The sequence below is a fragment of the Diabrotica virgifera genome, chromosome 2 (genome assembly GCF_917563875.1).
Source record: "Diabrotica virgifera virgifera chromosome 2, PGI_DIABVI_V3a".
NCBI lineage: Eukaryota > Metazoa > Arthropoda > Insecta > Coleoptera > Chrysomelidae > Diabrotica > Diabrotica virgifera.
Genome location: NC_065444.1, coordinates 73,770,784 through 73,786,783, shown reverse-complemented (window position 1 = coordinate 73,786,783; position 16,000 = coordinate 73,770,784). Strand labels below are relative to the sequence as shown.

Sequence of the window (16,000 nt, the reverse complement as noted above, 5' to 3'; positions counted from 1 at the left end):
GAGATCTATAATCATAGTTAACGCTCCCAGCGTGAACCTTTCATACCTCGAAACCTTAACAATGTATCAACTAAATTATAACCAAAATAGAATAATTTTTTCTTTAAAAATTGTATTTTTTTAAATTTACAAAGTAAAAGCTCTCTTAAATCGTTTATAAAATTCCACGCAGGAAACAATTATTTTCATCGATTTATTTCTTCCAGGCAACATCACAAGCTGTGAACGTTACGGTACGAAAAAGAAGAAGCAACAACGTAACAGATGAGGCGCAGGTCTCTTCTACGACCACCGATAACGATGACTTCGATACTGAAGCAGACTCTTCAACTTGCCGTAAATCGAGGAAAAGTAAAAAGACCGTAGAAGAAGATGAGAATATAGATTTCGATATAAGCGAATCTTGTACGTCTAGCCCTCTGAAAGGCGCAGATGATGAATCGCAAGATGAAACAGTCTCTAGTGCAACAGGTAAGTGTACATTTTTTGAGTCCATTGCATGTCATCACAGCTGTACAGCCAATTGCTTAGAAATTGTCTAACTTTTCACATACATTAACATACGTATATATTACCACAAATCGGAAGTATTTTGATGTATATCTATCATACCTTCAATAAAATAAAATTTTATAGTAGTTTCTAGTTTCTTAAATTTTTTTGATATGAGCGAGTGATACAGTACGTGGAACACCTCAATTTTCTCGGAAACAGCTTTTCACGTTTTTTATAGATTTTGATGGGTAAGGGTCTTCTAATGCGACCGATAATATAGTGTTATTTACAGTGTTGTCAGATCTTCCGTTTTTCTGGAAATCTAATGAATTTTGTTATTACAAACTGAACACCCTGTATATTTTTGCCAAGTTTGCGTTTTAAAGTCCTTAAGAAGTACTGATTATTTTCCATGTTATATTCCGTATACCTAAATGCCGTAATTTCGGAGTTATTGCTACATTTATTTTAAAAAATAATTTAAAACAAATTAATTTAAAAAATTCAATTTTTGAAGTTATACTTCTTTACGATCGAGAGTAAAATTTTATAATGCCGGGCGCATGCGCACACAGACAGTATGTAGTTCGTTGCTAATCTTTCAAGATATGTATTTATAAGCGCTGTCAGCGCAAATAAGTCATTAAAAGGATATATTAGTGTTTTTAGTAAATGTATTATTTATTATAATTTTTGTGTCTTTGGATTTGTCTTCCTCGGGAATAAGATATTTTATAATAATAGTAAGTATATTTAAAGTATTTTTGTATACTTCACTTGGTCTATTAAATTTGTCAGTATGTATGAGAAATCTTGTAACCTGTCAAAGCAAAGGGAATATAGCTCAGTGGTAGAGCGTGTGATCGGAGATCGAGAGGTCCCGGGTTCAAATCCCGGACGATTCATATTCTTTTTTATTTATTTATTTTTTTTAAATTGTTGGTATCGTTTTAATAAAAAATTTTTAAAAGTGGAGGTAAGAAAGTTAGTTTAATATTTAAATAAAATACAAATAACCTGTTAAGTCTATTAATTTCATTGAAATCGTAGTAATAGAAGTATAACTTCTTACGTGCGTACAAAGTACACACACATTATTTTTTTCGGCTTAGGTAGACATTATCGTTGGGAACAGACAATATATGTTTTAGTTTTCTCTAAAGTTGATCGTTTTCGAGTTATAAACAATTTAAACGGAAAAAAAAACAAAAAATGACGATTTTCAAGGCTCAAAAACACAAGCAAAAAATATCTTTTTGAACTTACCAAGTGACTAAATTCAAGTTCAAACCTTATTTTATCAGTTTTCGATAAGTAATTTGGGCTTATTTCATTTTAAAACATTGCTTTTTAGTTGTTAATGCAGCCTCTCCTCTCATAAGCGCTTTATTGGCGATTAAAAAACAATGTTTTAAAATAAAACACACCAAAGATTCTTATGGGGAGCTGATAGAAGAAGGTTTGAACTTAAATTTAGGCACTTCGAAATTTCAAAAATTATAGTTTTTAGTTGTGTTTTTGGGCTTGAAAATGGTTACAACAGACCTTTGTTGTTCCCAATGATCCAAAAAAATTATTTTTTTAGTTTTTTTTTAATAAATGTAACAATAACTCCAAAATTACGGCATTTAGGTATAGGGAATATTACAGGAAAAAGAATTAGTATTTCTTAAGAACTTCAAAACGTAAAAAATATATAGGGTGTCTCATTTGAAATAAGAAAGTTCATCAGATTTTCAGAAAAACGGAAGATTTGACAACAATTCAAATACCACCATAATATCGGCCGGATCACAAGACATTTACTCACTAAAACCTATAAAAATTGTGCAAGCCGTTTCCGAGATAATTGAGGCGTTCCATACATAAAACACAATATATAATAATATACACTCACAGACAAAAATATTGCATATTTTGTTTGGGAAATATATCTTTTTCCTTTTAAAAAGTTTTTTACTTTTTATTGCTAGACAAGTTGAGCTGGACTATCCTACGTATATTTATGGTCAAGTAACTTGCATATTGCAGAGTCACAACTAATTTGTAGAGAAATTAATGAAATAGTCTGATTTTGCATATAACATTTAATTTGAAAGAGAAACAACAACAACAATATAACAATTTTTTACGGCAACATTGTAACAATTTAATACCTAGTATTTCCTCCTCTAGCTCTAATGATTGCCTGCATCCTTCTAGACATGCTCCGCAGAATATCTTGGATGGTTTCTTGCGGAAGTCGATTCCATTCTTTCTGTGCAGCAATTCTTGATTCTGCAATTGAGTTTGGAGCTGGATTTCTTGCTCGTATGCGTCTTTTTAGGATGTCCCATATATGTTCTATGGCGGAGGTCGGCAACGTGGAGCCCGCGGGCGCCACTGCGCCCTTCAATAACTTTTAATGCGCCCTTAAACTATGTTAATTTAGACAAGAAATTCAAAACGTATATTTTTTATACGTTTATATTTATATATTTGTTAGGTCAAAAAATAGTTGGCGCCCGCCATGAATTTTTAATTTAGTATTTCACTCTACATTAAAAACGTTGCCGACCTCTGTTCTATGGGATTTGCATCAGGGCTGATTGGTGGCCAGTCTAGAGCCTCAACCCCAACATCCTCAAGATATTATATGACTGTTCCTGCGGTATGTACACGGGCATTATCATGCATTAGCACAAACTTATTCCCAATAGAAGCCGGCATAAGGAAAAACATGTTCTTCAAGGATGTTCCGTATGTATCAGTCAGCATTCATTCAAATATTCACCTCAATCAGCTCCGTAAGACTCTCACATCTAATGCCACCCCATAGCATTATGGAACCGCCACCAAAGCTAACATTTTGTACAAGATTACATTCTGCGAAACGTTCCCCGGGCCTTCTGTATACTCGATCACGTCCATCTGGCTTCCATAATTGTATACTCGTTTCATTTGTGAAAAGAACTCCTCCCCATTGATGTTCGTTCTAGTTAACGTGGGTTCTTGCAAAGTGCAACCTTTGAGTTTTATGCCATGGTAGAAGAAGTGGAACTCTGGCAGGCCGTTTTGAAGTCAAACCAACCTCTTTAAGTCTTATAGTCACAGTTTTGACACTTACATTAACTTGTCTTGTGATCAGTAATTCATTTTTGAGATGGGGAGCTGTAAGTGTACGATTCCGCAAAGATTGACGTCTTAAATATTGGTCATCTCTTGGTAGTCCATTATTTCACGGTTTTTGCTCTAAATTTTAAAGAACCGCTTGGATTGACATGAAATTTGGCATACGTATAGCTTATATGTCAAAGAAAAAAAATGATATTGTGCCGATGTGTGCTTTTGCCCTGGGGGTGGTTTTCACCCCTTCTTGGGGGTGAAAAAATATTCGTCCAAACTAAGTCCGGAAATGGGTAAACTGACTAATTTTAAGTAACTTTTGTTCTATAGAGCTTTTTCGCCAAGTCAACAATTTTCGAGTTATTTGTGAGTGAATATGTTAATTTTTCAACAAAATAACCACATTTTTAGAAGATTTTTCGCAAATAACTCAAAAAGTAAGTATTTTGTCGAAAAAAACGTTCTTAGCAAAAATATAGCATATAAAAAAGTAAAAAAAAATGGTGTACGCGTTAGGTCTCTGGATCTCGTAGAACCAGAGTTATAGCCAATGAAAAATAGATTCATATTCACCAAATTTCAAATAGAATATTTCAACGTGAAATATCCAAAAAATTAAGCAATTTTTAGGGAAAACTCATTATAACTTTTTTAAAGTGTTTAAAAAAAGCTTTATTTCTCTCTTTACAAAAAGCTTCTAGCATTAAATTTAAACAAGTTACGCTCAAAATAAAGATGGTCCCTTTTGTTTTTGCAAAAAAAAATCAGAAAGACCACCCCCTAATTAGCAACTTAAATGAAATTAATCGTTACCGCTCCACAAATTATTTTAGTTATATTGTGTTTATATGATCTGTAAGTTTCATCGATTTAAAGTGCTTATTTTTGAAAAAATTTGGTTTCAAAGTAATGTTTTTAAAAATTTAAATTTTGAAATATATGCTTTTTTTCAAAATAACTTAAAAATTGTTAGAGATACCAAAAATCTGGAAAAACAAAAAAAGTCAGATTTGCTTTTCTGAATATCATGTATTTTTTTGTTTTTCTGTTAAACAAAAATTGATTAAGATTTGGTGTTTCTAAATTTGCATACATTGGTGATCAGTGACTCGTTCAACCCCTTTTAATTACAGCCCTTTCAATAATGACTTTGAACCGATGAAACTTACAGATCATATAAACAATATATACACGAGTCAAGAAACTTGTGAAGTCGTAACGATTAAGTTCATTTAAGATACTAATTAGGGGGTAATTTTTTCGATTTTTTCACCAAAACCAAAAGGGACTAACGTTATTTTGAGCGTAACTTGTTTAATTTTGATGCTAGAATTTTTTTTATAAAACAAAAATGAAGCTTTTTTTAAACACTTTATATAAGTTAAAATGAGTTTTCCCCGAAATGTGCTTCATTTTTGGTTATTTCACGTTAAAGTATTCCATTTGGAGTTTGACGAATATGAACCTATTTTTCATTAGCTATAACTCTGCTTCTACTAGGTGTAGAGACGTGATATATACACCATTTTTAAAAATTTTTTACAGGCAATATTTTTGCTAAGAATGTTTTTTTCGACAAAATACTTACTATTTGAGTTATTTGCGAAGAACCGTCTAAAAGCGTGGTTATTTTGTTGAAAAAATGAACATATTCACTGCCAAATAACTCGAGAAGTATTGACTTAGTGGAAAAACTCTATAGAACAAAAGTTACTTAAAATTAGCCAGTTTATCCATTTCCTGACTTTCTTTGGACGAATATTTTTCACCCCCAAGAGGGGGCGAAAACCACCCCCAGGGCAAAAGCACATATCGGCACAATATCACTTTTTTTCTTTGACTTGTTAGCTATGTGTATGCCAAATTTCATGTCAATCCAAGCGGTTCTTTAAAATTTAGAGGTTTTGCAATATTTTACCGTTAAAGAACGGACTATGGCGTTGTACATCTTTTTCGTCCTTGACTAGGTCGCCGTTTGTATTCTCCAGTCTCATTGTATCGCTTTACTATACGAGAAACAGTTGACTGATGGATATTCACTATCCACGCAATATCTTTTTGTCTGTAACCTTCATTTCTTAAGGTAACAATTCTAACACACACTAACTCGCTTACATGTGGCATATCAGCAAGAAAACTGCAGAATCGAAAAATAAAACTCTCCAACTGACATATTCTAACTGACATTTTAACAAAACAAGAATTGTCAAGTCGCCAAAGCACACTTTCCATACTATGCAATGTTTGTTAATTTGTGACATTATTGCATATTCGGTTATAAAGACTATGTTTAACCATTTGTTTATCTCTAATAAATTAAAATACATCAAATAAATAAATAACATAAATAGATAAATAAATAAACAAAAACAATACTTAACATTTCAAAGATCAAAAATAAACAAATAATAACGATTGAAGATAAAATATGCAATATTTTTGTCCGTGAGTATATTATACTAAAACGGGATAGTTCCCGGGACTTGGCTGTATACCATGTAAATATATTGTGTTAACACATTTCGGTAGACTTACACCGGTCATGGATTAAGAAAGAAATGAACGAATTTACTGGTCCGCTGTAGTTTGACTATTTACACAATACGCGCAGTATTTTTTTATTTGAGGGGGTTCTTATGTAAATCAAATAATTTTAAATTTTAGGTGTTTGTATAGCCTCAGAAGCCTAAACGACATAATTTCATGATTCTTTATAACAGTTCATTATCCGTAGCCAAAAATCAATATACTTAATATTAATAGTTGCATGAATATCAATATAATAAAAATAAAACAAATTATAACTTATAAAAGGTAGAAGGCTAAACGTTGCTGCATTGTTGATGTTTTAATTTAATCTCTAAAATGGTTTTCTATAAAGTCACAATCAATTTAAGTGATATATTGACGTTGGATGTTTTTAAATTAAAGTCAATTGACGCGTGTAAAAAGCATTTCTATGACATTGTAAACTAATTTTAGCTTGTTTTATTCTTTTATCAGATCGCACGTTTTCTATGTTAGTTATGTATATTTTATAGTTTATATGTATAATGGGGTATTTTTCCCGTAAATAAAAATTATTAAAAACAATATAATATTACGTATGTACCTACAATATCTACAAATAGTTTCGATTTCAAACAAATCACACCTACTAAAATGATCACGCCTTGAAAAGGATCCGGAAATCCTACAGCAGGGCATTATGTAAACATAAAATATTTAAGTAAAATGCTAAATATTATTAAGTCAATATACGTACCAATTTTTTTTACTAAAATGATTTAGTCGTTATTGTTCACACTATCATCGCCATCGCTGTCATCGTCATCGCTGTCGTCACCGTTAATTGTTATTATGATTGGGCTTATTTCTTTAATTATTTTCACGAATCCACCAATCCTCAATTAATTTTTCGCACTTGTATATACAGTTCCGCCATACTTCTGGAGTTGCAATTGAAAGTGCTTCTCGCCAAGTTTTCCAAACCGCTTCGTCTGTATACCCATTAGACCCAATATGGTTGTCGTAATATTGTTTTGCTATTCCCCATATATATTCGATGGGATTAAACTGGCAGTGGTATGGTGGAAGACGTAAAACTTGATGCCCGTAACTTTCAATAACCTGATCCACCACAAAGATTTTTAGTTTTGCATATTCTTTTGCCAAACGTAACAACTCAGACTTTAATATATGCTGTGGAATAAATATGCGTTCATTTGTTAGCCATTCTTTAATCTTATCTACATTCCACGAATTTGTTGGACTTTTGTTTAGTATTTCTGAATGGTAAGGCGCATTGTCTAAAATAATTACGCTGGGCTCACTTAATCCGGGAAGAAGTTTTTCACGCAACGATTTCACAAACATTTCCGTGTTCATATTGTCATGATAGTCACTGTTTTTTATGTAGACGAAAATATTAAATCAGCACCTTCTATAAAGCCTGTCTTCCCTCCCGCGTGCAGAATTATATGTCGCTTCCCTTCTCCTCTAGTATGCTTGATCGATTTTATGTTGTCATTATGCCATATTCTCTTGGTAGCACCCTTAGAAAATATCCATGTTGTGTCTAAATATACAAAAGTTGACCCTTCTTCTTTAAATTTGTTATATTTTCTCAGAAACTCAATTCTCTTGTGTACAACAGAACTTCTTTCACAAAGCGCTTTTCTGTTATCCTCTTTTTTAAATTTGAATCCTATGTTATGTAGGACTTGCCATAAACTTGTTCTGCCGATGTCACCAAATTTCCTCTCTTTTAACTTAAGTAAAATTGTATCTAAAGTCACATGTTCCTTATTTGCACGCATTTGATATATGATATTACGAATTTGAAATTTTCGTCCTTCGAACATATCGTTCGTTTTTAATAACAGGCGAGTATGGTGGTGATCGTTTTCCAGCACTTCACTATTCTCGTTTTTATTTGTAGATCTTAATTTTGATTCGCTAATTCCTAAAGCATCGAACACGCGTTGTTGTACAGACGTTACCGATTTAAAAGGACCACCATTGTTTTTTTCCGCAATAAAGTACTTATGTAGGTTACAAATTAGATTATCTACATCTAAAACACGTCTTGGAATTTTCGGTTAAACAGCACCACCAAACTTTCACCAACTATCTCTTCACCCTCAAAAATTCCCAAATTCCATAAACTTGTTTACCTTTGCAACATTCTCCGTCTTTTCCACCATATCCCGTTAGCATAACTTAAGCGATATATCATGTTAATGAATACTGAGGTAGTACCTCCTTGTAACCGAATCATTTAGTGACTTGTAACCGTTGACCTGAAGATGCTCTGCATACTTTAGAGAGCGAAACCGGTCGTCGGAAGTTACATTACATGATTGAGAGTACGTCTGTCTTTTACTTCATTCAAAATATCATAATTTAAAAACAAATATCGACCTGTTTCGGGATTTTCCCTAATGTCATCGGTTTACGAAATAAAGAATTTATTCCTTTCATTTGCACCATACTGTATATACGAGTAGTTGCAAAATTTACTGAATGAATTAACATTATTTAGTGGTGGCCGCATGTCGAAATAACTACTCTGTGATAGACCACATAACGAATTAGTTACTCTGCGGTAGACCGCATATTGGATGGTAGACCGCATATCGAATTGGCACTAATCTATATATTTTTTCGTATTTAAAATATTACTTGCGGGTAAATCCTAATTGTTCTTTTAGTCAAGGAAGTCTCTTCGCATCTGCTCGGGAAAATGTTCTAGTCAGGTGTTTTGCATAATCTTACTCCTAAGTTAGTATTAAGTTTTTGCTAAGAAAGGTATTTCTAACAAGGGTGCATTGTATTTTATTATTTATCTTATTATTTTTCCTAAAATTATCCTGTTTATTAAATTTTAATCAAAAAATTACTAAAAATTCAATAATTAAATAGATATTGGCCCTCTACGCACCCGAGGTCTACGCTTATGTTACTGGTATACCTAAAATATTACAATCGACCTGCCGATTCGTTTGTTTCTTTATTAATCCGTGACCGGTGTATCCCTACTGAATAGAGTTGTATTGTGTTAAAAAGTGTAAATACAAAAGTTGTAGATATTTTTATTACCTACTACGCCATCGTTTTTGTCCTTATTAATTTACCCCCTTTCACTTTCCGTCCTCAAGCTGCCTGTTAATTTTTTTTAACCTTTAATTTTTGTTATACATATTTTCTTTCTTTTACAATGTGTTTTATAATGTTACTGTTTTTTTTTTCACTTTTTAACTTTTTACCATTTTCAAAGGGTTCGGTCCTGGTCTATAAAGCCATCTGATACATTTAAAATTGATTTATTTAACATAGTATTTCATTACAACAATACGATTACACCGCAACAGACCAAATATATTTTGTAATGTAGATGTTGTGACATACTTTAATTAATAATTTGTTGCAGTTTCCGATTTTGAAGAAGAAATTCGGCCGAAAAGGAAGAAAAAACAAATTAAAAAGCTCCGCTCTAAAAAAAGGAAACTGAAGTTCTCTAATAGGAAAACTATAAATAGGAATACAATCACTGCCAATAGTGTAAATGATACGACCGAGTCGAATCTGAATGTGGATATGTAGATATAGACCTAGATTTTAGTAGTTTTTGTAATTTCATGAATATATATTTTGGTTTTCTTTTTAAAAAATGTGACTATTCACATTCTGACTTTTTTACTTTGAACACTCAATAGAACTTTATATGATTTTTGTTTAATTGATGTAAATCGAAATAAACCATTTTAATTAATGAAACGTTTATTTTTAATCAATATACTATCACTCTTCCATACAAAAACCTTACCACCTATCGATTGTTTTCTTCGTTTATCAAACAATGTTTGAAATATACCTACTGGTCTTACATAGAATACGAGCAGAACCTCCTTACCTCGCTGTAAATGCAAGACTTAACTTTGGAGCCTTCTGTAACAAAATCAAAGTATTGAAGAAAAGAAATCAAATATTGTAACGGACCAAGAAATCACTTCATGTGATGATGTGCTGGTCCGAACACCAGGATAACCCAAGGACCTCGTTGCTCAGAGTCGGGAGCGTAAAAGGGGGGGGGGTACGAATTTAGATCTTGAATAGGGTAGCTGGGAGATTGAGATTAGACTCAGACAAGACAAACGAAACGGAATACATAAGACTAGAAGTTGGGCGCCGCCGCCGTTTAAATTTTTACCACTAAATTTATAAAGGAAATATATATATATATATATATATATATATATATATATATATATATATATATATATAAAAATAAGGAATTTATACAGGACTTCATAAAAAAATAGTAAATCTTAAAAAAAACTCTATTTATGATACTAGATAATTTTAATATGTATAATATATATCTACAAACGGTGTTTACAAAAATAGCATGCATTAAATGTGTAATATCCTATTATAGCCCAGTAAATGAACGGGAAATTCGGCGATACCGTGTAATTTTCAGGGGCAACTCCGAATTGCATGAAAATTTGGACTTAGGTTCTACTTACCCTCCACTTCAAAGTTGAAATTGTGCCGTTGGTTGCTTTTACTTGGGGGGTAACAGTCACCCCTTCTTGGGGGTGAAAAAACATACGTTCAAGATAAGACCGGAAATGGATAAATTAGCTGATTATAAGCAACTTTTGTTCTATAGAGTTTTTTACTTAAGTCAATACTTTTCGAGTTATTTGCCATTGAAAATGTTGATTTTTCGACAAAGAAACTACGTTTTCAGACGGTTCTTCGCAAATAACTCAAAAAGTAAATATTTTATCGAAAAAAATATCCTTACCAAAAGTGTAGCTTATAAAAAACCCCAAAAAATGGTGTATTAGTAAAGTCTATCAATCAAATAAAAACAAAGTTGTAGCTCATGAAAAATACGTTTATATTCGTCTAATTCCAAATCGAATATTTCAAGGTGAAATCACCGAAATATTCAGCAGTTTTCGGGAAAAACCCATTTAAACTTTTTTAAAGTGTTTATAAAAAGCTTTGTTTTAATTTTTAAACAAAAGTTTTAGCATTAAAAATAAGCGAGTTACGCTCAAAATAAAGTTGGCCCTCTTTTTTTTTGTAAAACATCATAAAAATCTCGCCGTGTTTAGCTCCCCAAATGAAATTTATCGCTACCGCTTTATAAACAATTTACTTACCTATCTATTTTTTATATGATCTGTCAGTCTCACCGGTTTAAAGTGTTTATTTTTGAAAGAGTTATAATTGAGAAAGCTTGAATGGGTCACTAATCACGAGCGTATGCAAATTTTGAACAGCCATATCTTAACCAATTTTTGTCTTACGGAGAAACAAAATAAAACTAGCATATTTACAATAGCAAAATCTACATTTTTTACTCTTTAATATTTTTCTTATCACTAATACTTTTTAAGTTATTTTGAAAAAATTGAATTTTTCAAAAATTTTTAGAAAATTTTATTTTACTATAAAACCAAATGTTTTCAAAAATAAGGCCTTCAAACCAATCAAACTTACAGATCATATAAACAATACACATACAGTTAAAATAAATGGTAAAGCCAAACGATTAATTTCATTTAGGGTGCTAAATAGAGGGAGGTTTTCACGATTTTTTTTACCAAAAAAAAGGGCCAACTTTTTTTTTCAGTGTAACTCGTTTATTTTTGATGCTGTAAACTTTTGTAAAAAACAAGTAATAAGCCTTTTTCGATACTTTAAAAATGTTAATAAGGTTTTCCCGAAAAATGCTTCTTTCTTCGGTGATTTCGCGTTGAATTATTCGATTTGGAATTAGACGAATAAGAATGTATTTTTCATGAGCTACAACTTTGCTTCTACTCAATTTGTAGACTTTACTGGTACACCATTTTTTTCGTTTTTTTTTGTAGGCTATCCTTTTGCTAAAAATATTTTTTTCGATAAAATATTTACTTTTTGAGTTATTTGGAAAAAACGGTTTGAAAACGTAGTTTTTTTGTCGAAAAAGCAACATTTTAAATCGCGAATAACTCAGAAAAGTATTGACTTACGTAAAAAACTTTATAGAACAAAAGGTGCTTAAAAGTCAGTTTATCCATTTCCGACCTAATTTTAAACACGCGTGTTTCACCCCCCGAGAAGGGGTAAATGTCACCCCCCAAGTAAAAGCAACCAACGCCACAAATTCAACTTTGAAGTGGAGGGTAAGTAGAACCTAAATCCAAATTTTCATGCAATTCCGAGTTGCCCCTGGAAATTACACTCCAAAACGGTCATTTATTGGGCTATTAATGGGACCGTGGTCTCTGATCGAACTAATTGAGAATTTCAAACGCAAAATTTAAAGAAAATTTAATAAAAAAATGAAAGATAATGTCTGGATTAAATTAAGTTAATTAGACCATTGTCCACGATGAAACCCATAGAAAGCTTTTCATGTTTCTTTTGTAACTAAAATAACCTATTACTTATTTCTATATTTACAATCAATACATCAAAAAAATCTTTCTGAATTAAAAATTGTCCTTTAATTCTACAATGAACTTTATAATATTTGCAAAATAAACTGTACGTAAAAGAAAGTTCTTTATTCACTCAAAAAAAGGTCGTTGACATGGGTTCAAAAAGGGCCAAATTCGTTTCGATGGCACGTGCTAAGATGGTTTACTGACCTAATAATCGCAATGGGTCGGGACAGAACAGCTGGTTGTCAAAGCAGACCAGTGATAGTGACTAAAGTTGATATCTCTAAGCAGCCGTATCCCGGTCGGGCTCTTTAAGAGAAGGAAAATCTCTGTTTTATCTTTGAAATGAATCAAGAAATCTAAATAACTTACCAATTAATGAGTAAACGGCATGACACTAAAAACTGTACTATACTTTACTACAACAAACGCTCTGCTTCGAACGTCAGAAAACACTTCGCAATCAGACTGAACTGTTCGAAAACTAAAGACACTATGTGAATTCATATATGAATCTGCCTTTTTATAGACTGTGGGGTAGGTAATTAAATTCGTGGGAAAATTGAGGGTGGATTCGAACTGGACTTGGCGTGGTACTTGACTTAATTATCAGCTTGTGAAAGTTTAAAAAACAATGTACCTTTTCGAGCTTTATGTTTTATGTGTCTGGTCTAGGATAAGGATTTTACTGTAGATTAAACCACGAAACCGTGAGAAGTTAATCCATGGGAACTTAGAATAACATTATATTACATACTATTTTACATGCAAAAAAACGTAAACGTTATAATATGAGGCTAAAGGAAGACCTACGTAATCTTAATAGAGGACTAACGGTATGGGAAATAACTGTTTCGCTGTAAGTCCGTAAAAAAAGGAAATTACCAAATGCAAAAATAGTAGGTTATCTGCAAGCCGTTTGCCTGAGAAATACTCACACTTAAAAAAAACTTATAATACCACGTTTTTATTATTTATAGGGCTCAATATAAAACAAGTATTATAAAAACAATTATTTTTCAAATCAAAATGTCAATGTTAAAAACAAAAAGGATTTCCGATGCCGGGAGTCGAACTCGAGCCACTTGGGTGAAAGCCAGGTATCCTAGCCACTAGACCATATTGAATGTTAGCTATGGAAATAAATACTTGGCATATAAGTTCTAGTGCAACAGTATTAAAATAACATGATTTTTTTGAATAATAAAACTCAATAGTGTCACTCCTCTGTTATTGATGAATTGGATCTCGCCGCAGCTGCACGACAGGGATGGTAGTTTACCCCACCTGTGCAACCTACATATACGTACATCGACCATATTGAGTTCTGGTGCGGTTAAGTGAGTACCAAGTCTTACGTGATAGGTAAAATCCAGGAGCTCTCTCTGAGATCCAAGATATAATTGTATTTGGTGGACCTTCCGACCATTCATCATGGATCCATTTGGTGATCGTGTTGAACCCGATGGCTGCGGAGGTTTGTATTGGAGATTTTCTGGTGCGCTGTCGATCTTTTTATATTTGGTCAGAAGATTGAGTCAGCGAAGTAGTGCGTTCTTTAACGGTAAAATATTGCAAAACCTCTAAATTTTAAAGAACCGCTTGGATTGACATGAAATTTGGCACACACATAGCTAGCAAGTCAAAGAAAAAAAGTGATATTGTGCCGATGTGTGCTTTTGCCCTGGGGGTGGTTTTCACCCCCTCTTGGAGGTGAAAAAATATATGTCGAAAGTAGGTCCGGAAATGGATAAACTGACTAATTTTAAGTAACTTCTGTTCCGTAGAGTTTTTTCATTAAGTCAATACTTTTCGAGTTATTTGCCAGTGAATATGTTCATTTTTTCAACAAAATAACCACGCTTTTAGACTGTTTTTCGCAAATAACTCAAATAGTAAGTATTTTGTCGAAAAAAACATTCTTAGCAAAAATATAGCCTGTAAAATTTTGAAAAAATGGTGTATATACCACGTCTCTATACCTAGTAGAAGCAGACTTATATCTAATGAAAAATAGGTTCATATTCGTCAAATTCCAAATGGAATACTTTAACGTGAAATAACCAAAAATGAAGCACATTTCGGGGAAAACTCATTACAACTTATTTAAAGTGTTTAAAAAAAGCTTCATTTTTGTTTTATAAAAAAAATTTCTAGCGTTAAAAGTAAACAAGTTACGCTCAAAATAAAGCTAGTCCTTTTTTTTGGTAAAACAATCGGGAAAATCACCTCCTAATTAGTATCTCAAATGAACTTAATCGTTACGACTTCACAAGTTTTTTGACTCGTGTATGTATTGTTTATATGATCTGTAGGTTTCATCGGTTCAAAGTCCTTATTTTTGAAAGGGCCGTAGTTAAAAGGGGTTGAACGAGTCACTGATCACGAATGTATGCAAATTTAGAAACACCAAATCTTAATCAATTTTTATCTTACAGAAAAACAAAAAATACAGGATATTCAGAAAAGCAATGCTGACTTTTTCTCAAAATTAAAATTTTTAAAAATTTTACTTTAAAACCAAATTTTTTCAAAAATAAACACTTTGAATCGATTAAACTTACAGATCTTATAAACACAACATAAGTAAAATAATTTGTGGAGCGGTAACGATTAATTTCATTTAAGTTGCTAATTAGGGGGTGGCCTTCCCGATTTTTTTTTGCCAAAACAAAAGGGACCAACTTTATTTTGAGCGTAACTTGCTTAAATTTGATGCTAGAAACTTTTTATAAAAACAGAAATAAAGCTTTTTTTAAACACTTTAAAAAAGTTATAATTGAGTTTCCCCAAAAAGTGCTTAATTTTTTGGATATTTCATGTCGAAATATTCTATTTGAAATTTGGCGAATATGCACCTATTTTTCATTGGCTATAACTCTGGTTCTACGAGGTCCAGAGACCTCACGCGTATACCATTTTTTTACAGGCTACCTATATTTCTGCTAAGAATGTTTTTTTCGACAAAATATTTACTTTTTGAATTATTTGCGAAAATCCGCTTAAAAATGTACATATTTTGTTGAAAAATGAACATATTCACTCGCAAATAACTCGAAGAGTGTTGACTTGGCGAAAAAGCTCTATAGAACAAAAGTTACTTAAAATTAGTCAGTTTATCCATTTCCGGACTTATTTTGGATATATATTTTTTCACCCCTAAGAGGGGGTAAAAGTCACTCCCAGGGCAAAAGCACACATCGGCACAATATCACTTTTTTTCTTTGACTTGTAAGTTATGCGTATGCCAAATTTCATGTCAATCCAAAGGGTTCTTTAAAATCTAGAGCAAAAACCGTGAAAGAATGTACTAAAGGTGTGATGATGGAATGTAGACTTAGCACTGGTAGCAATTGGTTGGTGTGGATTTGATTACTTTAGCGATCATCCTCATGGTGTTATTTAGTTGGACTTTAATCTTTTGAACGTGAGCACTGTTGATCCATATTGGT

General features: G+C 32.2%; 1 protein-coding gene across 3 annotated transcripts in view; it reads left to right on the top strand.

Annotated features, from left to right (window-relative positions):
- LOC114329479 (uncharacterized) overlaps nt 1-9,879 on the top strand; it is a 147,650-nt gene extending 137,771 nt beyond the window's left edge. For all 3 annotated transcript variants that reach the window (XM_050643787.1, XM_028278599.2, XM_028278601.2), the window contains 2 exons: nt 207-471; nt 9,533-9,879. In XM_050643787.1, the coding sequence (XP_050499744.1) occupies nt 207-471; nt 9,533-9,705 (438 nt within the window). In that variant the 3' untranslated portion in view covers nt 9,706-9,879. The remainder of the gene's footprint in view (nt 1-206; nt 472-9,532) is intronic.
- The last annotated feature ends 6,121 nt before the right edge of the window (nt 9,880-16,000 follow it).